The following is a 24,141-nucleotide window of genomic DNA, read 5'->3' as shown; positions in this document are numbered from 1 at the left end:
TTTTACAACAGCATTTATCATGCAATACCTTTACCACACAAGTATATTTTAAGTAAGTGAAAAAAATTATATACTTTCACACATTTTTAGGATCTAGGGGTGGGTAAGGGTATAGGGTGGTATGGGTGTATTTACAGTTTAGGGGTGGGTAAGGATATTTTTAGGGTTTGGCGGTGGGTAATGGGAGGTAAAGGTGTATTATGGTTTTAGGGGCGAGTAAAGGTATTGGGCGGTAAGTGTATTTACAGTTTAGGGTAGGTAAGGGTATTTTTAAGGCTTGGTAGGAGGTATGGGTATTGGGTGGTAAAGGCATTTAGGGTTTGGGATCGTTATGGATATAGTATGGTGGTGTATTTACAGTTTAGGGGTGGGTAAGGATATTTTTAGGGTTTGGCAGGAGGTAAAGTTGTAATTAGGGTATAGGGGTGGGTAAAGATATAGGATGGTGAAGGTGTAAGTGTGGGTAATGTTATTGAGTGGTAAGGGCATTTTTAGGGTGATGTGGTGGGTGGGTTTAGGGGTATGGGTCGATGAGGGAATATACATATTTAACAATAGGGGTTTCACTGACCTGATATATACTTTCCATTTCGTTGTAAGGGCATGCGTGGTAAAGACTTGTATGGTAAAGGCACTGCATGAAAAGGCATTTATTGTAATGTAATACAACCTACAATACACTTTAAGAGTTAACGCATCACCCATCACGATTTTGTAGCATGGCCCACATCAATGACACTATCAAAAGAAACCCAGTTAATTTCTCTTGCAATACCATTTTGAAGTAGTTTAAAATCCCCAAAATCTACTCGGATGTCTAAAACTGAATGGGGTGCACACATTACAGTCGTGCAAAAAGGATTATTGTACTCTAGGCATGCAGCACAAGTAAAAGCAAGTCTGCCATGTCACAGCTTCATAGAAATGGCAAATCATGCATGTTAAGTGCCTTTAGATAACCAAGGGGGGAGGTAGGGTTAAGAGAGAAGGTAACCACTTCCAGGATCACACAGAGGCTAAAGGTGCAAGAAGAAAACCAGCCCAAGCCATGTCCAAATCCATCAGACCTCAATTAAAAGATTTGGGTTTGCAAATCTTTTGAGAGAGTATAGAGAAAACATTTTTTTTTCTACTGCAAGGCCATGTATTCTTTGTAGAAATACATCATTTAGCTGGCTGTAGGAAAGAGAGCAAGTCACTAAGATCACATGCTAAAAAGCCAGATGAATGTATGAAAGAGAATGGGAAGATTAATTCGAGCTACTCCCTTCATAAAGAGCAAATATTCAGCAGACGATTGTTTAAACTGATTGAAAAATATTCTGTCTTTAGGGAAGTTAGAATTATTAAATTAAACAATTCAGTAACACACAGGACTCTGCAAGAACACTTTTCTAGTTCCATGATTACATTTTGCAAGGAGAGAAGCAGGTTCTGTAATTGACTGATGCTCTAGATAGATCATCATTGAAACAAAACGCAGGCCTGATAATCTAATCCCATCAGCAGCAGACTAGAGACAGGACATCAAACTTCTTTGGATGGCAAAGCCAAACTTGCTTTGGAGGAGTTTCCCCATTGCTTTCAGGGCAGTGTATGCCCACCTGATCATTAACATAACTATAGTTAAGTGTACTGGTAGAAAGTTTGGAAAGGACCTAGAACTTGCAATTGACAACATAAAACCAAACAGATCAGTCAATAAGCAGCCATACTGGGGGACAAGAGATTGTCTGCCCAGGTAAGGCCCAGCACGACACCAGACAAACTTAAGATAAAGCAAAAGCCAGTTTGATGGAGTCAATATCTCCGATACTGAGAATGAAAATATTGCAACACTAGAGATCAGGGGGTGCATAGAATGCAGGGATTGAATTTCTCCAATGAAGAGGGAACAGAGAGTTGTGGACAATTGCTAAAGTGCTGCCAGTACTGCTTTAATCAGGCAATTGTTTAAGGAGTATGAAATACGTAAATGAAGACATTGAGAACCGGACGACGAGTTAGGGCACTTAACATGAGAAGGGCCCTTTGAGATTGCACTCTTTCAATAGGAGCCAGACAAGTCCTAGGACTAATGCTGTATACAAAGGGCCAAAAGCAGACTGGGTGTGCCCAAGCTGAGCACCAACATGCACATACAGCAGCTGAGAAAACATACAAGGATTATTTGAAAGCAGACAAATGTCTGATGAGCCTTACTTTCTGGTGGCTGCCTGCCCATTGGGGGATATTTGGCAACAGCTCAATCTTAGAATTAGTCTTCAGAAGGTATCACAGGTCTGGAGACAGAGTTCATGAACTGAACCAACACCAGAAAATCTCTGCCTCCACTCACAGGGGTTGGTGATCAAAGGGCAGCAGTGGATCACCACACACTCCGGAGTAGCCAACTTAAAATAACCAACGAAGTAATGCTGTAAATGGGGACAGCAGGGTGACAACTATTAACTATGGATTATTCAGAGAAAATGAATAAGTAGACCAGCGACTGAATCTTTGCTCCCAAACATATGAAGGGACACTTCTCAGAAACCTCTCCCAGAGGATGATTAGTACCGTTTAAGGGATTTCTAATCATCCAAAGAGGCCGAACACAGTTCTGGTGCACAGACGAGACTGTAGTCCTTGGAAAGCCCCACAAAGTGGTGACAAATGCATTCCAAAAAATTCTCAGTTTTACAAACATGTGGCAACAAATGACATGCAAAGATGGGAGAGTAGGGGATGTCAAGCACAATAAGACCATGATCCGGTCCCTGTACCTCTTCCACTGAAGACCGAGTGGCCTGCCCAGAAAAGAACACACCTAAATACAGGGTTCCTATCAAGGAAGATACCAGTCTCCTTAAAAGACGTGGGGAAGCCTGGGGTCCGGCAAAGAGCACGCCACATGTCTAGTGAAGCTTTACTTGACCATTAGGAGCATTTCAGATCCTTATACAAGGCTCTTATGTGCCCCTTTGAGCACATGCAAGTTGGCATACCTTCATTAATTTGAACCGGCTTCCAGCAAGGGATTACTGTGAAGCTGCATACTGAACTCATGGGATAGGACAGTACAAACAATGAAAAGCCCTGATTTTGCACCAGAAACACAGTGAGGGTTGGCTGGTCTGCCTCAACACATGCACCAATAAAAATGGAAAGTGAGCTACCTCCCAGCCAGAATGACAAGTAGGGGCCATAGATTATGCCAGACTTCCTTATGCCACCCCCCCCCCCCCCCGGGTGCAAATGGGGAGATTGCCACATGCACCTTCAAGTGTTAAATCTACAACAAAAAATGCTACCCCAAACCTTCCTCAAAAGAGGATCCCACTATATAGCTACAGCAGGAGAAACAGGATCCTAAATGTAGCCAGAGCTAGATTTTGGGACACACCAGAAGCGGTCTGGCATGGTTTATTACAAAGATGGCCAAGAAAGGAGAGGGAACTAGGTAAGCGTGCCAGAGATGAAAAGCTGGAGAGACCACTTCATGGTCCTCACAGGCAAACCTTTGGATAAATAAACGAAGGGTGCAAGTTGGTGAGAGAAACCAGGGACTAGTTTGGTCACATCAACAAAACTGTTACAGGAAAAGGGTGAAGGTTTCCACACAAGGTGAACCACATGGGTACCACACTGGCAAGTGCCTAATGTAAACACTGCAGAGTTTAGTCAAGGTTTAGCCCAGTTAGTCACTGTAAGACCAGCTGAGGCTTGAAACTGAGCAGCTACTGGGACCTTGGGTTGGAGCATGACGAAGGTGCAGACAGAACACAGATCATGGGGAAAAACATTTACTCAGCTCACTAGCAGTTTTGAAGACTACAAATTAGAAAACCTGAAGAGGAATCCAAGCCTTCTACTGAAGTCATTTTTAGGAGGAGGAGCCCAGGCAGAATCCAACTGTGCCAAAGAACAGGCAAAAATGTAAAGGGAAGAGCATTCACATTAAGCAATAACACCCCTTGAAAACCACACCAGAAGCTAGTTGATCAACCAGGTCATGACTGGCATTTGTATATGCAACCCCTTTAAAGCATTTTGCCACTTTGCTGGGCAAAAAGTCTCCAATGCCGACAAAAATGCTTCAATGACTGCAGACACAGTCATTAAATTCGGAAGGCAAAAAATGAGTTACTAGCACAGATTTGAAGCAATCAACAAGCACAACATGTGGCAATTGATCAATAGGAAGTTATGGTTGGGGAGTCCAATGTATGTTCAAGAGCTCCTGATCCAAGATCGATTCAAGGTATTCACACTAGATAAATCAACAAGCAATTAATTTAAATGAAATCCCTTAACAGGAAGTGGTTAAAACAGATCTGAACCTACTTTAGACTTCCCTGGTCAAAACTGTCACCAATGGTGGAGAAAGATATTAACACTAAAGCTCTCACTGTATCCAACTTCTTGGGGAAGCGGAATGTAAGGAAATGTTTTACCCATGACAAACTCACCTAACAAGTACAATACTGCCCCCAGTTCTAATGGCGCGACTGCTAACCTACTCTAGGCCTTCTGGTCTTGAAAAGAAGATCTTAATTCTGCTCCGACACCCTACGATGCAAGTACTAACATGTGCCCCAAAGTGCTATGTCTTAAAGACACTAGACAGTACTAGACTGCTGGGGCCTTTCTGAATCCTAAGTGCTTCAACAACGCCTGAAGTCTAAAGTACATCTGCAATTAAGAATCCTGCAGCAATCTCCAGAAGGGAGGCCTCACAGAAATAATGCAGTGCTGCATATTTTAAAGACCATTCATTTTTCTGTAGGTCATGTGACACAGAAAATGTTAAAAGATCAGAGGTTGAAAAAGGAAACCCCACTACATTCAGTGACCTTGCTTTAACCAAGCCTTCTCTCCAAAAATCATAAGCCCCCACCCACAACAGCTTACCAGCACTTAAAGGGTATCGCACCAAAGCAGCTTTAAAAGCAACTGGACAGTGGAAAAGAGGCCTCTTGAGGGTGGCTTCCCAGGTGGGGAAGCCACCCCCAGGATGCTTTAGGCAGATGGTGCAAGCCAGACAAGTGGGGGGCACCCTTACTGAGGAGTTGATGGTCTAGTGTGGGCTTTCAGGTGTAATTTGGAACACACTGGGCTGAATGATGGCACCAAAGGAGCAGTGTGGACCTGGAGAGATTTATAGCCAGTTCTGTCCACCAACCTTCTTTCAATCTTCAGTGGTTTCATTGCTGTGTAATAGGCAGGGTTCTTGGATTGTTTTTTATGGTCCATTTTATTGGGGTTTAAGTTAGGGCTAGGATTTAGTGGTCACAAGAGGTGGCAGAAATAAATCACACACACTAGGTCCAGAAGGATTTAGGCCTTGACGGGGGGAAGTTGACAGATGGAGTTTTAGAGAATTGCATGGGTCTGGGCTAAAAGCATGGTGAATGAAACGAAAGAGGGATGGGGCAAAATGTTTGGATGTTATTTGGAGTTTGTGAGGGGGAGGGATTTAAGTGTGGGCATTGATAGGCTGATTTGTATTAGCGAGATTGGATTGTTGATACATGTGTACATCAGTTTAGCTGCATCCCTGCCCTCATAAAGCAACTTTTGCCTCAACTGGCCTGCTCATTCTGCGCCCTTCTGAATATTGCCAAGGCCCCAAGACTACACATTGAAAAAATTCCAAATATGTTTTAAGGTTGCACGTCGCACTTTAGCAATTTCCACATTGCTTTGCCTTAAAGGAGACTGGCTTCTAGAGAAGCCTGTACATGCCAAAGCCCATTATAACAGCAAATACATTTTCACAATTATGCTTTAAAAACAGCACACTTTTTCAAGCGAGCAGTGCCGCAATTGATACAGTGGAGACTGGATTGTGGGTGCTACTTATCTGAAAGGCGACTATGGGGTTCTGTGCAGTTTTTAAGCAGTGAGATTCTCTTCGTACACCATTCAAACACAAGAACACTTCCATTCAGTGGCTTTCAGCAGCAAGAAACGTATTTTGCTATAAAATGTAGGGCCACCCATTTTGTTAGTGAAGTGTACGAGGTGAAGGGAGGAATTTTTTTTTTCTTGAGGCTCTCAACCTTTGACAGAGGACGACCAGCGCAACCACTTCAATAGACCAGAGGTTCTATTTTAAATACACCGGTCTTCAGCAGGACAAAGGGTTAAACAGTTTGCAGTCACCATGAAATCAGGAGTGCCCAACAGGTCCAGGATGGTTGGCTCCATGCCGGCTTTTAAGGGTAAGCGGCGATCATTTATACAAATTGTATGCCAATTAATTGCATATAAAATGTGCTACCATAAAAAGGTATGGCAATAATCTAGTCTTCGCCCCTTTCCTTGAAGACACAGGAACTACGTGAAAATGATGCAGCGGTTTCAGTTCTGAACAAAAAGGAATTGGGTGGCAATTAAGCCGCAGGACAGGAAACTGAGCTAGCATGCCTTACACCACTCCCAGCACTCCTGGGTCCATATTAAAGAATGTGGCGCATTTTCCGTGTTCGCACTGGACACAACTTTCAAAAGGTGCACTTCGCACCAAAAATGACAATACGCTGTACTAGATGGAATGCACTGTTCCCAGGGCAACCGCAAACTTGTGCTGCTCTGGGGTCAGCGTATTAAAGTAAAATACAGAGCGGCTTTGATGGAGCCGCTCTGTGTTGCACTGTGCAGATGGCAACTCACTTGTACTTTTAAGATGGGGGAGATCACCTTGCAGGCGGATGCAGGGAGTGACTGAACCCACGTGCATAGGACCCCCTTCACCTCCTCCAGAGGGTTGCCATCAGGAGGCGCACTGACAGTGGACCTCCCAACCACTTCTTTGCCCTTTGTGCCCGCGTCTATAATATGGCGCATTTGCATGGGTCCACACCGCCCATGCAAATGAGGGAACACCTTCTGGTGAGAGTGCTGGTGCTATGTGCGCGCCAGCGCCATCTGTATTACAGAAAGCGCTGCACAAGCGTCTGCAGCCCCTTCTGTAATACCAAGTGCCCTAGGGGGTGTGCATAGCGGGCGCAAACACCCATTGCGGAACCTGGGCACTTCGAATAATACAGTCCCCGATCTTAGCTGGAGGTCCTGGCCCCAACAACAATTTGTTTAATGTAGATGTGAGTGCAAAGATTCTGCTTTGGGTCCAAGAGGCCTGGGTTCTAATCCCAGTTTCACCACTTGATCACACTTTGGGATTCCTGGCATATTACTCCACCTCCCAGTGTCCACGTCAGTCAACTCAGGATGATTTGAAATACATTTAATACATGAAGAACTTTATAAATGTCATTACTACAGTACCTGGGTGCAACCAGAGAGGGCGAGAAGAGAGTCATAACTCGAAGTAGACTTTAAGCTAAAGGAGATCGACCAAATTAAAGGCTCAGTGGTTCCTCTGAGCAGTACACTGCTCCCCCCCTGGTACCTCCCACCCCAAAAAAAGAGTTGTGCACATCAAATATTAAGCCAGAGTACTGTGGTTAGTTGAAGCACTACCTGTTTGGGTAACTTCAGGAAAGCGCTGATATGCAAGTAAAGTAATCATCTCAGGACCTCAAGACCTGGTCAAGTGGAGAACCTTGAATAGGAACACTAGTCCTCCTGGTTCCATAACAGATATCTTGCATCTCCCTACTACACTTTGGGCTACAAATGATAAACAGAATGTTACGCATGGGCAGTACAGACCTGAAGCCCACTGAGAAAACCTCATACTGGCAGACAGTGGAGCTTTGACCAGACACCCCTTGGGCCATAGACCCAAAGGTCTATGGCCTACGAACGGATGGGTTCATAGACCATAGACCTTTGGAAGAAGGTGTACTCACAGGTTTGGCTCTGTAGCCGAAACAATTGCAAGACAGTGTAGCGTTGAGGAAATATTTCCAAAGTGCATTCATTGATGCAAGAGGATCATAAATCTAGAGTAACTGGATTAAGGAGGGTGACCTACAGGCTGGTTGCAAGTGTTCAAGCCCACAAGAAGCAGTTTAACTGCAATGTGGGGGAATAGCGACAGCTAGCACTTTTTTATGCCGTGGCATTCAAGCAGCACCTTGAAACTTAAATCCTATTGGCTTTTTAGTACACAAGGAGGAGAGCAAACATCTACAGCCTTGAAAAAGGACCACAAACAGCAGAACGCAAGTAAGACTGCATGAGAAAGTGGTGCATGTTACAGCAGGTTTGAGGCTACAAGGACCCAGATCAGATTATCGAAGAATACAAGCCTCCTAAAGCCATCACCATGCCAGATTTCAAACAAGATCGAAACTGCGCCAAGATGGGCTCGCCGGGTGAACATAAATCTTCCCAATAGCTCCTTTGATGACATCTTCATCTGTGTTTGACGTAGGGTTAGCTAATGGATACTGTGAAGGCTGAAGTTATACAGAGTTCATCACACCTATGCAGCAACCTTGGACATACATCAGACTTCATGTAGGCTGCCCACGGTTCATTCAGGGATTTTTGTTCCTTGATCGAAGAGGTTCCAGATCACAAACAAGAGATGCAATCACCCCATGGGAAATCTCCTTACGGAACAGGAGTAGTCTGGAATGATTTCAGATCTCACGACCTGGACGGTCTGCTCTCCTCTTCAGAGATCCACATGAGCACCATCAGAAAATGAAGTAGAAGACTCCCCCCAAAATCAGGTGTCTAATCCTTCAGCAGGTCACCCAAGTCATAAGCCTCAAAAAGGTCAGTCACACCCTCCCCATCCTCGAGCCCCCAAAGGTAGTCATCGTCTTGGTCTAAAGGAGGCAAGAAACTGACAAAGGGAGTGTCTGCATCAAAGGAAGTGGAAGGAAGCTGGTCCTCAGTTTGTTGCAGCAAGTGGTGTGGTAAGTCCAGCATGCCCTGAACGACATCCATCAGAGGGGAGGCACACTCCGTTTTCACAGACACCGGCAGGTCCGTGCACAACTCCGCCTTCACACAGACCTCTGTTTTCACACAAACTTCTGTGGGGGAGAAAAAGGAAACCAGACTTAGTGCAGCCATCAGAAATTAACCCAAGAGCACCACAGTATCCAGTGAAAGCATGCAATAGGCCATCAGTGTTTCAGCTCATGTGTACTGGCCGCAAGGCCTACACCCATTTTCACTAAAAAGAAAAGCCACCAGGGGCAGACAGGTTGGGACTGCTGGTGCCCCCTCATTTCAGCCTGCTTTAGCACTGTGCGCACAGGTAGTCCAGCTCTCATCTGTTAAGTGGTGCGAGAAACACCTAAATGCATGGAAAATAATGATTCTGGTACAGATCCCATTAAGGCACTTCAATACACAACTCCAATATATGTAAAGATAAAACGTAGACTATATAAACTACTAAAGCCTGGACCTGGGAAACTGGAGAGCACAGTTTGTTAGGAGCATCAATTAGCAGGGCAGGTGTACATGACATAAGGCAGCAATGAACTTAAGGAGGAACTCACTAAGTCACCAACTGAAGCAGTTAAACACAAGGGTCAAACAATGTCTAGTGAATATCACCACTGGGGTGGGGACATGCCAGCTGCAGTTTGAATAGGGAGGCATATTATTTAGGGGCTTTTTAAGACTGGACAACAATGCAACAACAACAAAAACGGTCATTGCAAGGACCCACTGCACAGACCCACTAACTAGTGTGCAAGAGGACCTACTGATTGTTGCTCTGGCAAACACCAAAAGGCTTAAAAACAGGTTATGGTTTTATGTAGCATAGGCCCCCATGTTATGGATATCAAGAACATTTTTCATAATTAAGCATTCAGTAGTTTAATGTCAAAATGGATAATTATACAATAAAAAATTGTAAATTCACATGGTGAACCTTTTACTGGAAGACTGGTCAGGCTGGCATTTATAAAGAAATGTAATGCAATCTATTTTAGATTCGGCTACTTTACTAATGATCATAACTTGTTATTGTGCAATATACCTTATGACAGCGTTGCCAGGGTGCTTTTAAAGGGAGTGGTTTACAAGGTTGTGATGGTGGTGGCTGTCATCCAGAATCTAGCTCTAACTTTGGGCGCATGCTTGGTGAGAAACAATGTATTGCACCAAATCCTCCATTTAGAAAGAGCAGAGGACACCATTGCCATGTAAACTGCATCCTAAGCGTGCAAAACATTGGACTATGGGGCATTACCAGATGTAGGAAGATAAAACTAGTGTTTAAGTATCTCATGGTAGGAAAGCGGTCTTCAAATGATCACATTAGTCAATCAACATTAAACAATTGCAATGCGGTTCGTTAACCCATTTCTAACTTGTCAACGAGTGAATGACCACACCACCTGCCAATAGCAGGGCACTTGCCGCCGCCCCCCCCCCCCCCCCCGCCTCGCTCCCCCAAAAAAAGAGGGCGGCAAAGATTATCTTGAAGAAATAAGTAGTCTGTGAGTGCAAAAGAGAAGCATCACCAATACAAGAGCAATGGTCCAGGTAGGGGTGTGTAAGTTATGGGTGTGCCCAGAAAAGACTGGACAATTTTATAAATCTTACTCCCCAGTATCCCATCCCAAAAATAAAAGCGTATTCAGGCATTTCCAATTTTTTTTTTTTTTTAAACAAAAGAGTCCAAAAATCCAAGTGAATAAGCAGAAACCAGTATTATGAGGTGGTAAGAGATTGGTGTCGAACTCCCAAGATGCAGAAAAATATCCACAAGTACAAAATGGCCTACAATTTTCAGTATGGAAGACCTAGGAAAGAACATGGAAGCTTGGAAGCATGCAACAGGGGAGGACCAAATTACAGGGCAGTGTTGACTAAATTATGGGGCAAGAAGAGGGAGTGTATGCGTCATAGTGCAGAACATTTTGGGACAGTATTATAGCATTACCTTACATATAAAAAAAAGTAAACACATTACCACTAACTGGGAACCATTTCCACTTTAGCAACTGTTTACAATACTGATAGATTACTTAAATATGACTAGTCAACTTCTAAGATGGGCCATTCACTGTGCCACAGCACATCAAGTTTTATTAACTTTTGCTGCACGCAAACTAGAAACTGTTACAATCTCCATAAGCATCTGATGGGCACATGCTGTGAAACCATAAGTATGCATAAAATGCTGCGGCCACAGACACCAAATCTGAGTGTGCCTTCAAGAGCCCAACAGCAGCGCCAATCATTCATGTGCTTGAGGAATCTTTCAATAGGGACTCCTGTCCCCATCAATTTCCAAAGCAGATGGTACTATTAATCTGAAAACCTAAATCTTTTAAATACACCGCATACTTGCGCCGCCACCTCTAATAAATAGTTTCTATCTCCTCCATGTACCTTCTTGTGGTGGACAGACAGAAGAGCCTTCCTGGGGCATGGTGCTGGCCACCCTGCTGATCTTAGATGGGCTGGGCTTCTGCTCGGCTATCTGCTCCGGACAGAGGTACACCTCGATGGGTCCGTTGGAACTCTTCAGGTAGATCTGCAGGTTTTCCTGCAGAAGGACAGAACATTTAGAAGTTCACAATAAAGAAGGGAAGACATAGCACCCCTAGAGTGAGACAGGCTACAGCAAAATTACAAATAAATATGATTTTTCACATAATAGGTTTGTACGTTGGACTGGCCCATGGCAGTATTTTGCAGGTTTTCAATTTGTGAACAACTCTGTCCGGCACTGTTTATTTTCTTCTTTTTTTTATTAGAGGGGGGTGGGGAGGAGACAGACAAGGGGTAAGAATAGAAAGGCTAGAACACTAAAGTGTAATAAAAAAAAAAACACAATCATTTTGAAGGGAATCCTGCATGTAATATAGTACCAAGTGAACAGGAAAGAGCAACCCTCTTACTGACAGCCCAACAGCTTGTACCTATTCAAGTGAGAAATCCTCTGCTAGAAGTCTATCTGAAGTTACTTACCTTCAGTAGCACTTTTCTGGTATAGACTTAATAGCCACAATTTGCTCACCTTTAGAATATTCCCACAGCATTAAACTAGATCAGGAAATTAGTTCAGCAGCACTTCTTCACACCGGTAGCTGGCACCATGAGGCTACCACCTTAATGGACTTGCTGTCAGTTGCTTTCGAGTCTGTCCATGTACCCATCCACAGAGCCCCAAAAGCAAATGTGTGACCGGTGTGCAGATTCCAAAACTGGTCATCTTATTATTGGATATAGTCCAATCATAGAATGGGAGGACAGGAGAGTTGACGAGAAGTCTGCAGCTAGATAGATTCTCTACCAGAAAGAGAATTACCGAAGGTAACAAACTTGATCTTCTGATACACTTCTAGCCATGGATTCATGGATCCATCTAGAGGAGGGTCTGTGGATGGACTCAAACCAGAAAGTCATGTAGGACAAAGCAGACAAAATACCCCTCTCAACAAACTACTATGTCCAGACAAGTGTGTTCCATGAATTTATTTAGGGCCACCCGGCAAATGTCCAGGACAGGGACTCAACATGCCAATGCAGTGGCAGCAGCTTTAGCCTGGTAGAAGAGCATAGTCCTTCTGGAGGATGCTTCCTAGCAAGTGCGTATCGGATATTAATGCAGTACACCATTCAGCAGGAGGTCCTTCTCTTTTGCACAGCCTCGTCTTTTGTTGTTCCATAGAACCTCACAAGGAGCAGACTGTCCTTTCCTTGGTATGAAGAACAAAGTGGAGAGTAATACACAAAGCCACAAATTTGTCCCAGTTATTGTAAAGGGATGCCAGGCTGCCAAGAAGACGACGGTCGGAAGAAAGGGCAAAGGTAGTCAGCTGTCTCCACACATGAAGATGGATATTGTGACGGCTTGGGTGCATAACTCTGCCCTGTTGTGACAACAGATCCTCACAGAGGGGCAGCCTGACCGGAAACCAGATGTTAAAGCCCAGGAGTTCTGGATACCATACACTTCGCCTAATCTGGGCAACTAAGATGACTGCTCTGGCTATCCCAGACCTTCTTGGGATCTCAAGAGTGATACCAGCAGAAAGGCATACCGGCGTCCCACACAGTCAGGATTTTAACATGCAAAAGTGCAGACATTGTGTGTTCTTGGCAGTAATGAACAAGATCGGGTTCATAGCCTGAATGTAAGGGCAGTGATTGAGAAGGAGTCCCGTAAGACTACAGCACGTTAATAGTAAGCTTCATAGAGGACCAGAATTCTGCCATCATCTGGAGGTGCTGGACAATTGCCTGAGGTGACCCTGCCTTCAACCATCAGTCATCGAGTTAGGAGGGAGGCGGGGGGGGGTAGTAGGTAGGAAGTGAGCTCTGTATATGGTATTGCTACTAGGGGTTTCTACCCTGCACAGAGAGCCCAGGGGGGGTTCTACCCTGCACACAGCCCAGGGGTGTCCCCAAAATTGCACAGGGCTCAATGTAAAATCCAAAGTGCTCCATTAGTTGTAGTGTGGGTTAGCAGCCTTATGCCAAAGGAGTGGAATACATTTATTTCACAGCATTGACCAATAATGGGCACACCACACCAATTTCTCAAAAACACTGTTTGTATATCATCAAGATCTTCGCAATAAAGTACGGTTTTCCAAATAAAATTGTTTCACTTTCAAAAGTAGACACTGAAACAGTTCAATGTTAGCCCAAGGGGAAATCAATAATGTGGTTTAACAGGTAAGAACAACACTTACATATCCAGTCTTCAGGCCCAAAGTACATCAAGGAGAAAGGATCAGGAGACTACTAAAACCGCACCACCAGCATCACAGGAGCAGATGGGTGCACAGGTCAAAGTCGGAGTACAGCCCAATGTCGGTCAATGTAGACTCGGGGGTGCCTGAAGCTACACTGCTTACAGGTAAGTGGATCAGTAGCAGGGGCAAGCGTTGGGGTTGGTACCAGCAAGGGGGCTTGTGAGCAAAGCAGCACCATACACCACCAGCAGCATAGGGACTGCCAGGTGCAGGGTGCAATTTAAGCATTGGGTGCCCAATGCAAAATCTTTTGGGATACTGTTTGCGTGCATCAAACCAGAGAGTGCAGGCAGAAAACCAGCACAGGTAAGTTGAGGTAGTAGGGGCACTACTGGGCGAGCGCCTCAAAGCCCAAAGGTGTAGAGGTCTCGAGAGGGCAGGAAACTTGATTCTAGGTTTATATTGCTGGGGAGAATTTACTAGGCAGGTGGGCCACTATAACTGGCGTGGACGTTTTTGTCCTGAAGACATGTTGCACGCGCATACGGGGAAGGCAGTGGACCTGGGCATAATCTTGGTCAAATAAAGGCTAGGGAGGACAGGCACACCATTACCAAGATAACTGATGCTTCCGGTGTGGACCATTTCACTACACAGGACATAGTCATGTAGTTTAGGAAGACATACGGATATGTATAAATCACAAACTAGTACGACCGCTGCAGAAATAGATTATTTATCGGACATGGCCCTTGCGTGGCTGTCGGATGGTCAATGAGAATACCAGAGTCAACAAATCACTGGAGAGTACATCCGAGCTACGATTAAAACTCTTCCCAACAAAGGTTCCAGGTCCTGATGGACTCACCTGCGAGTTCTATAAGGAAGTCGCAGAGGAACCGACACCCCATTTACTTGAAATGTATGCAGAGGCCTATGAGGCGTATAAATTACCACGAACGCTCAGGGAGGCCCTAATTATCACCCTGCTAAAAAAGGATAAACCACCTTCCAGATATGATTCTTATAGGCCGCTATATAAACACTGACGCCTAGCTGCTAGCGAAAATTTTAGCAACCAGTCTTCAACCCCTAATGCCAAATGTATTCTTACCGGATCAGTCCGGCTTTATCCAAGATAGGTCCACCTCGCACAATTTGCAAACAGTCTTCGCCATGCATCATATTCTGGACCCGAATTTAAAGGCAGCGGCCGTGATGGATGCGGCCAAAGCCTTTGACTCCATAGAATGGGAATATCTATTAAATATACTTCAGCGGCGGGGTTTCCTCTAATCTTTATCAACTGTGTGCGGATACTGTATACCGATCCTACAGCACAGATGCACATGGAGGGCACCACTTCGGATCCTATACAAATAAGTAGGGGAACTAAACAGGGCTGCCCCTTGTCACCACTCTTGCTTGCTGTACTTTTAGAGCCACTGGCTTGCATTATTAGGCAGAGACATGGAGCAGCGGCGTTATGGTTTAAAATCGCCCCTTGATCACATCACTATATGCAAACACTACATGCGGTTATGCATTAAAGAACCGCACACCTTCATGGAGCTGATCCTAAGTGTATTTAGGGAAAAAGACAATATATAGCAAACTAATGGTAATTATATCACCCTTGTATCGACCTCATATCACATGCTGTATGTTAACTGATAATAATTTGCTGAGACTTTAACTTTGTTATTTTTTTGAAAGAGAAATCTTTTTTATCTCAATTAGTTTATAAAAAACACATGTACTTCATATAATTTAACATTCAATGACAATGTACATACAGACACAAACTAAACAATATCAACAACAGTGCAAAGAAAAAATGTGCTATACGATATATTCAGTCGATGGAAAATAATGAAGAAGGCAATGCGGTAGAATGGAACACAACGCGTTTCGGCCAAAGGGCCTTCGTCAGGTGACCGTCATTCGTATATTACATATAACATAACTTCCACTTATTTTAGTGGAGTGCACGATTTGATTTTCCAACGACAATTTTGATTATCTTTTGGGTATTGTCGAAAATTATAGAACACTGATATTCTTTACTTTAGTGTCCCCCGTTGTTTGTAAATGTGTACAAAAAAGAATTTGGAGGGAGCGAAGGTCATAAACAGTTCAATACATATTCTTCTCGGGGATGCAAACAGATGCTGACCTTAGTAAACAGTGCCGGAAGCCAACTTTTTATTCCCCGCGTAGACAATCTATTGTCCTTTGTTTGCCCTTTTTAATTTAACACTTCTATTTTGCATCGACATTTGGGGAGATCCATATATTTCTTTTGTTTTCTTATGATTAGTAGAGAAGGCCGTGGTCTTTGTTAATCTGTTATGGGTACGGAGTCTTCAATATGATGCAAATTCTTCGTAGAAGGGGGTCTGCTGGTTCACACTTCTGAGGGAATACATATGATTTGGACAGTTTTCGGGTCTCACCATAAACTGGTCTAAATCGGTGGTGGTACAGCTAATGAGTCCACTTCTCCCCACGAGCTTGAATTCCCGCTGATGTGGTCCTCTGAGCCTGTCAAATACCTCAGGGTGCGGGTTCACCGAGATCCCGAGATAGTAATTCACGAAAACTGTGTCACAGCCTGCACAAGGTTAGAGTAGAAGATAGACCGGCAGATACGCCTGCCCCCATCATTGGTGGACCGCATACCACTCATAAAAATGGTCGTTCTGCCTAAGATGCTCTATGTTTTTTTTAAAACAGTACGATCATTGCTAATCAGGCAGCTATGGGCAGAAAACAAGTTAGAGTGAGTCTGACGACCCTCACACTAGACTACAACAAAGGGGGCATTGGTGTACCAGACATTTATATTACCTTTGCGCTCAAGATCAATATGCCCACTACTGGTAGAACACTATTTTATCCCACATGTCGCAGTGGAGGATGGGGCTGCTCATCCCATCGGGCTCTATGCTGACTCCCACTCATAGGGGCACGCCCAAAACCGAAATTAATTCAATTGATGCTACTGTCGCCGGCTGGCAGACGCTTGACCGCAGAGCAGTAAAATCTCTATATTCCCACTTGTAACCCTTTGCATATCATGCAGGAGTATCGGTCACGCACACAACGGGAGCCATGTGTACCTTGACACTAGCTGGAATTGATAAAATCCCAGACTTCTTCCCCATGGGTGCATTTCTAATGAACGAGTATCTTAGTTATGTGCTAAATCAAACTCCATTATTCACCCTACACAGACTGAATGTGCTGCAAACACCACCCCACATTTCCAAATGAATCCAGACACTGCAATCTTTGCATACCCTGCATATTAGCCCCACGAGACATAAAATGGTCACAAGTTGAACAGAACTGCTAGAGATGAAACGCCATCACCCCACAACTGGAGTATGGAACAGTGGAACGTGAAATTAGATCCACAGAAGGAATGGGAGCATTGCTGCCAGCTCATTCGCGCACTCGGATCGAACTGAAACTTGCGTATAATCCACTTCAAATATCTATATCAAGTTTACCATACACCACACAAGCTATTTAAATATGGTCTTCTTGATACCGATAAATTATTTTATCAAGGCTGGATTACAGCAATAACATCTATCTGGGTGCTCCCGAGGCAACCCTCAATAAACTGCAAAGGATCCAGAACGCCGCGGCCCGGATCCTCACCAATACCCCGGCTAGATCTTCGGCCAAACCAGCCCTGAAACAACTCCACTGGCTTCCAGTGAGAGAGCAAGTGAAGTTCAAATCTCTGTCTCATAAACTCCTGCAGGATAAAGGCGCACCCCCCCCCCATCCTAAAAAAAATCATCAGGCCCTACAAAGCCTCAAGATCCCTCCGATCTGATCAGGAATACCTTATCACCATCCCCAGAGTGAAGAAGGTGCGCACGGGTAGACAACGCTTTTCTGTTAACACAGCCCGCCTTTGGAATTCCCTCCCCCGTGACCTTAGGACGGAACCAGACTATCTCAGATTCAGGAAGCGGCTGAAAACGCACCCTTTCCCCTGATATGCCTTTCCCCCTCTCCCCCCCTGTTATCCTTAGCTGTTTGGATCTTAGCGCTGGGATACTTACGGGTGACTACGCGCTTTACAAAATCTAATAATAAATGTAAGCGGTGTGGTAATATTGGGCGGATTTCTAGCATCTGGCCTGGGAATGTGGGAAGGTGGGGCCGTTCTGGACTGCGGTCGTAAATGCATTGCAACAAATGACCAACACCGTGCTAACTTGTTCACTTCAGGGGTGTTTGCTAGGCATGGTGCAGTTTGACAGGTAGCATGGGTAAATTGTTGAGAACAGCACTATTAGCTATACGACGGGTGGCAGTGACCTGGGAGAGTAAAACCAGCCCCTCCTCCGCAGCGTGGATTAAGGACATGGTATATTGTCGCAACAATTTGGCACTATGTGGAAGAGCTGCCAACCACCTCTAGGCCCAATGACATTTGGGAGCCATTACTGCAATATTTACGGTCAAATGTGCAAGACACACCATCTAGCCCCGATGTATCATTATGCTGTACAAGATTGCCCTCTCCAACAATGTATTACAAGTTACGCATGTGATTTCCGAGAATGTGTGTAACAATGTACAATATTGCAATGGGTTGTTTGTTGTCCTACAGATTGATGCAATACTGTGTATGTAAGATGCGCATATCTTATTAAAAAAAAAAATTTATATAAAAAAAAAAAGATTTGGGCGTGGACGTCAGGTGCAGAGTGGGTAAAAAAAAAAAAAAACACAGATCCGCCTGGATCCGGAGTCTTTGGATTGAATTCTTCTGGACAGAGCCACTGTCCTTGGGAGATGGGAGCCTTTTTTGTAGGCAGTAGACCTACCAGGGTTTTCGGATGTCACTTGCTGCAAGACAGGTTGCAGGGTCATCAAAGCTAGAGCCAAGGCCAGTAGAGCTGGGGCCAAGGCAGTCATCTGCAGTCTTCTCTGCAGGATGTCTTCTTAAGTCATCACAAATCTAGTTTCCAGGTCCGGGGAGCCACCTAAATACTACATTTAGGGGAGTTTTAAGAGAGTAGCAGGTAAGGCCAATGGGCACCTTAATTGGGGTGACTACATCAATTATGCCACCCTCCTGTGGGAGGGGACAGCCCTAGCCCTGTTTGGAGGAGTCTCCCCATCTTCAAAATGGCAGGAACTGAAAGACGTGCTTCACCTCTCCTCCCCACTAAGGATTGGAGCTGGCAGAGATGGGAACACCCATTATTCTAGGTTCTCTCCCAAAGAGGGGAGGGGGGGGGGGGGGGCAGAGAGGGTAAACTAAGGGCTGACATCTGTTACTAGCAGAAAAGGCTGGGGAGGTCGCATTACAAAGGCAGCAGGCCTCTGAAGCTTCTCCTTTAAGCACTGGCCCATCCTGGGGGAGGAGGTGACACCTCTGCCCAGGAGGTTAATTGCTTTTGGTCCCAGATAGCAGGGGCTCACCGCCTAGGAGTCCAGAAACATGTCTGGTGGTGGCTGGCTGCCAACAACCGGTCAGAGACCGGTGACCGGGTTAGTAGGTTTTCAGGGGGCACTGCTGAGCACATGGGACAATACATTTGACACTGGCATCAGTGTGGATTTATTGAGAGTAGTAGTTTGGTACCAAACACTCCTGGGTCCAGTGAAGCCACTGTGGTGCTGTGGAACTCAAGTTTCCAGTCCATGTAGTCTATGGCTTCACTGGCACTTACTTTAAGCAATGGACCCAAATATTTTAGGGGAATATCTGCTCATGCAAATATGTCCTCACCTGTGTTATAGAGTACTCTGCCTTAGGGCTGTAAGACCTGCTAGAGGAGGGACTGACTTCTACTTTCAGGCAGTGCTGGCTGGCATGGCATCCAGGCAGGGTGCCATGTTGACTGTTTTCTGCCTCACAAGGACATGCACGCTGAAAGGGCAGTGGCATTGTCCCTCAGCTCCCATGTACTGGGTACCACTTACTAGGGACTTACAGGGGGCAGAAGTGCCAATTGTGGATATGATTTAGGGCACAGGAGACCTGGTTGGCAGGGACCCTGTGTGGTACAATCTAAAGCACATCAAAACCAGGCACAACTTGTGGGCTAGCCGTGCAAAAGAGCCACTTTCTCACATTGGAACCCCCTGATCTCAAAGGTATGCTGCCACCACCGCTTTTGTGAACAGCTGAGGTACACTGGTGAGACCAAAGTGGAGCACAGTGTACCGAAAATGCTCCAGTCTCAACAAATGCCAGGTAGCGCAGGAGGGCAAGTGTCAACACTCCTCCTTCCGGGGGAAGGCGTTGATAAGATGCAGGTCTAAAAATAGGATGAAGGCCTCCATTCTTCTTGGGCACCAGAAAGTAGTGGGATTAACTATGCCCTACTTCTGGCATGGGCAGGCTCAATAGTCCATTCGGCCAAAACGGCTTGAACTTCCTGCCACAGAATGGAAAGCCAGTCCTCAGTCGCTGGGGGATGGTGTGAAGTGCAGCGGCATAAGAATAACGTTTGAGGTTACTGCCTGCAGACACAGACTAGAATCTTTAGATCGTGGCTGTCCTCCACTAAGGGCACACTAAAATGTTTTAGCAGGTGTGGCTGGAGGGAGCAGTGGACTGGGCAGCCATTTACCTTGACCATGGGGACAGAGATTGCCTTGACTGCGAACCTGCTGGGCATCTTGTGAAACTGGATTGGCAGGCAGTACGAGACATTCCTGCCAAAGCAGCAAATGCAACATTAGGGCTGATGCGGCTGGCAAGGTGAAGTGGATCATTTCAGGCAGCGAGCAGTGGTCCTGCTCACCTTGAACCGCTCAAGAGTAGAGTGCCTTGTCCCCGAATGGGATGTCTGTAAGGAGGACTACACATTGCCCGATGCCAATGGCCTGCCCTATGGAATCTGTGGTATCCATCCCACAGGGAGTTGTGAACTTGGCTGTCCTGGATAGCTTTGGCAGGACAGATCACATTTTCAGGAATACCAGCGAGGACTTGAGTCACAGATTCCCAAAGGGTGTGGGAATAGCACCCTAGGAAGCCACTGGCATTTACAGAGCTGGTGGACAAAACTAACCAAAAGTCTCCACCCATTTTGCACCACCTGAAGATTATTGGTCTTGACCTCCCAAGTGCTGTGAGTAACAGATTTCTCTTTCAAAATGAACACATCCTTAGACAAAGAACTGAGGCAGGGCATTCAAAATCTCAACACCCCTACATTTACTAATGGCAACTTGGCTCATTGTGCATTCCTATTGGGACAACCTAGAAGGGGTTTTAGACAGAAGCAGGATAACGCTATGCCTCCTTCAATGGCTTACTTTTAAAGTTAAAAAAAAAGAAGAAAGAATTTAAGCTTTTCTGCTCTCCATCTACACAGCAGTAGAACCTCCAACTGGCTGATCAATCTCTCCTCAGGCGTGCCTGTGCATCAATCCACCCATCCATGCAATTTCCTCCACTGATTAAGCCATCAACTCAAGCACACAAGTACACTTCCATCCAATGAGGCATCATTTCAGTTGTGCACCCGACAACTCCTATCCACCCCGTGACACAGACAACCCACTCCGGCATTCTCCAACTCATAGACTAAGAAAGTCAGACACAATCATTCATTCCCTCATTTCCCACTATCATCATCATCATCATCATTTTTACTTTATTTCGATCTCCAAGATCATAAAAGTAAAAAAACGTCAAAACATTAAACATTCAGTTAATAACAGGGCCAATTTCACAAAATCACATGCACAATTATACATAATTAAGTTATTTGATCCTAGTTCGAGATATACATAAAGTTACATTTTAATAGAAAATTAAAATGGGCCCAATTCCACTTTTAAAATACAAAGGTTTATGTTTCAAAGATTTAAAAACCCATTTTAATCATGTAACAGTCCTGGAACTAGATGGTCGATTATGGCATCATGATATTCTTATTTCTATGTGTTACATTCCAAAACCTACTCAGTGCAAATTAACAGTTGCTATATAATTTTAAACCCTACAAACAGTCCAACTCGGAATGGTCCTTGTTTAATGTACAACTATGCTAGGCTGGTATTTCTAAAGGACCTCACGTGTGCTTAGTTGACTGCAACATAATGTGTCCCAGATAAGGTCTGCATCTTTGTACGAATTACCCACATCGAACCTAACCATTAAGCAACTAATACTGCACACTGCGTTGATGTATTTGTACACAACATTCTCAATGCAATATTACTGCTTCTAGTACCCATTTTTTGCACATCAGCCTCAACCATTTTTCCTTGAGGCCTCATAGGCTGGACATACAAAGAGAATGTGGGAATAAGTTTCCATTTGGTCTACACATTACTGGCATTTGTCGTCAGTGTTATACCATTTGTGATAGATTTTAACAGGAGGGTACCCTCCTGAAATTTAAAGTATAATCTTCAGTCTAGGTGTTTTGAAATGAAATCCTGAAAGGGCTAATACAGGGGGCTGGGTTTAAACTCCCAAAGACTCCCTGACAATGTTGAACACTTGCTTGATCTTATATTATCGGTTCGAATCATGGACCAATATAGCTCATCTCCTTTGAGGGGGGGAACAGTTGGTCTATTGGATCCTCCCACAGATGCCTCAAGCCCACTGCTACCATCCTGGAGCAGCATAATGTTTAACTCCAGGGTAGTCCATAGTCTACGCTAGTCTATTGGGTGGAATCTTGCTACATCATCCACAGGTTTACAACCAAAGTCATAACGCAGGGTCTTCAATGGTGTATTTTGTAATACAACGTAAAAACTTGTTTCCAGGCAAGATGAGTGGAGTCAGATTTTCATAGCCGCAAAGTTCAGAGCCATACAATACCGATCCCACAATTTTGGTGCTCTACATCTGTAGAGCAGGATTAATTGGCTTTGTTAAAGAGGTTTTGAATTCTCTCACTAATGCTCCTCCCAGTTGATTGTGCTTTAAAGCCATGGTTTCGATCTGGGCCTTCCAAGTCAGTTTCTGTGCTAAGGTGACTAAGTAATTAAAACTTCTGTCTGTTCTAGGGACTCAATTAAACACAATAACCCTTTATTTAAAACCATACATTTAGTTTCTCGTGTTTATCACTAGCCCTTGCATCCTACAAAACTCTTCAAATATCAGAAGTGCTTCCTGCAGTCCACACGGTTTTGGAAATAAGCATGTTGTCCGCGAACATGAGGATTGGTATTTTATACCTGCTAAGACCGGGGCATCTGTTGGGTAGTCAAAGAATTGCGCTACCCAGTTCAGGAATAGAGAGAAAAGTGATGGGGCCATAACGCACCCTTGACGAACCCCCTTGGAGACTGGAAATCTATCAGTTCAATTACCATGTGCACCCCATCGCACCTGTGCAAAGTTATCCTCATTAAGTCAAACTATTAGGGATAACAGATCTGGAGGCATTCCTAGGTCCATCCAGTGTTTCTTCTGATTGACTAAGTCAAATGCAGACTTAAGAGTTACAAAAGCAGCATTAACGCGGTCATTGGTGATCAATACTGTGAGCCAATATATTAATGTAAAACAAAAGACCTGGTCAATGGTGCTACTATGAACACGAAAACCTGCCTGTATAGGCATAAGTAGGTCATATGTAGCTAACCAATCCTGTATTTTTCCCAAAACTAATCTTACCACCACCTTTTGTATTGAATCGATGAAGCTTTTTGGTCTATAGTTGCCCAGAAGAGATAGTATCTTTAACAAATAGATCTGCTGGAATGAGGTCTAGACCAGGGGCTCTTGCTCCCCACCACCTTGATCGAACCGAGCGCTGCATCTTCATCCGAGAGGTCAAACAAAGCTGAAATATAGGGGAAAATAGGGGCTCACTCACTTGTTCCTCTACATACGGTTTTGAAAAATGCGCAATCCATAGCTCTGGTGCTACATTGTTTTGTGGGGCAAAGCTTGCCCTTTTCCACACTTTACCAAGTGCACAAAAAAATTCCCTGAGCTAGCCATTTGCAGATCCTGCCATCTCCGATTATCCCAGCCCTTCCTTGCTCTGCACCCAGAGGCTTTATACAGCTTCCTCGCTTGTTTGACGATCTTGCCTGCAGTCCTTATTGTACCAATTTACCTGCACTGCTATGGGTTTGTTTTGACTAGACTGCTTTAGAAAGTAGGTCTTTATTTTATCAAAAAGTATCATGGGCCCCAAATATGACTGTTTTGCACAGTATGTAGCTCTTCCAGAGCCATAACAGACTTTATTGCGGACACTGCTTCTGGCTTCAATAACCATTGCCCATTTAACCAGTCTCATTTTATTAGAGAGTAAGACATCTCTAGTTGTACATTGTTCTAAGGGGAAAATGCCCCCATTATGGTTCACCAATTTCAATACAATTCACAAGGGGTTATGGTCACTGTCAACTCTTTCTAATACCTCCATATTGATGAGCAGGCCACAACTCCAGGTTTATGAATATATAATACATTTAATTAGCACTACGGTGACTATTGCACAAGTTACTACTTGTGTAACGATATATCTGTAAGAGACATTAGTTAGTGATAGATTCCTTACCTTAGAATATCCCCAGGCGTCAGACTGGATCCGGA

General features: G+C 44.5%; 1 protein-coding gene across 1 annotated transcript in view; it reads right to left on the bottom strand.

Annotated features, from left to right (window-relative positions):
• Nucleotides 1-7,776: 7,776 nt before the first annotated feature.
• Nucleotides 7,777-24,141, bottom strand: part of E2F2 (E2F transcription factor 2) — a 51,769-nt gene continuing 35,404 nt past the window's right edge. The window contains exons 6-7 of the mRNA XM_086957570.1: nucleotides 11,263-11,419; nucleotides 7,777-8,939 (exon numbers count right to left, since the gene is read on the bottom strand). Of these exons, the coding sequence (XP_086813696.1) occupies nucleotides 8,635-8,939; nucleotides 11,263-11,419 (462 nt within the window). The 3' untranslated portion in view covers nucleotides 7,777-8,634. The remainder of the gene's footprint in view (nucleotides 8,940-11,262; nucleotides 11,420-24,141) is intronic.

The sequence above is a fragment of the Lissotriton vulgaris genome, chromosome 2_1 (assembly GCF_964263255.1).
Source record: "Lissotriton vulgaris chromosome 2_1, aLisVul1.2, whole genome shotgun sequence".
NCBI lineage: Eukaryota > Metazoa > Chordata > Amphibia > Caudata > Salamandridae > Lissotriton > Lissotriton vulgaris.
Note: the sequence above shows the minus strand (reverse complement) of the source record. Positions and strands in the feature narration are given on the sequence as shown.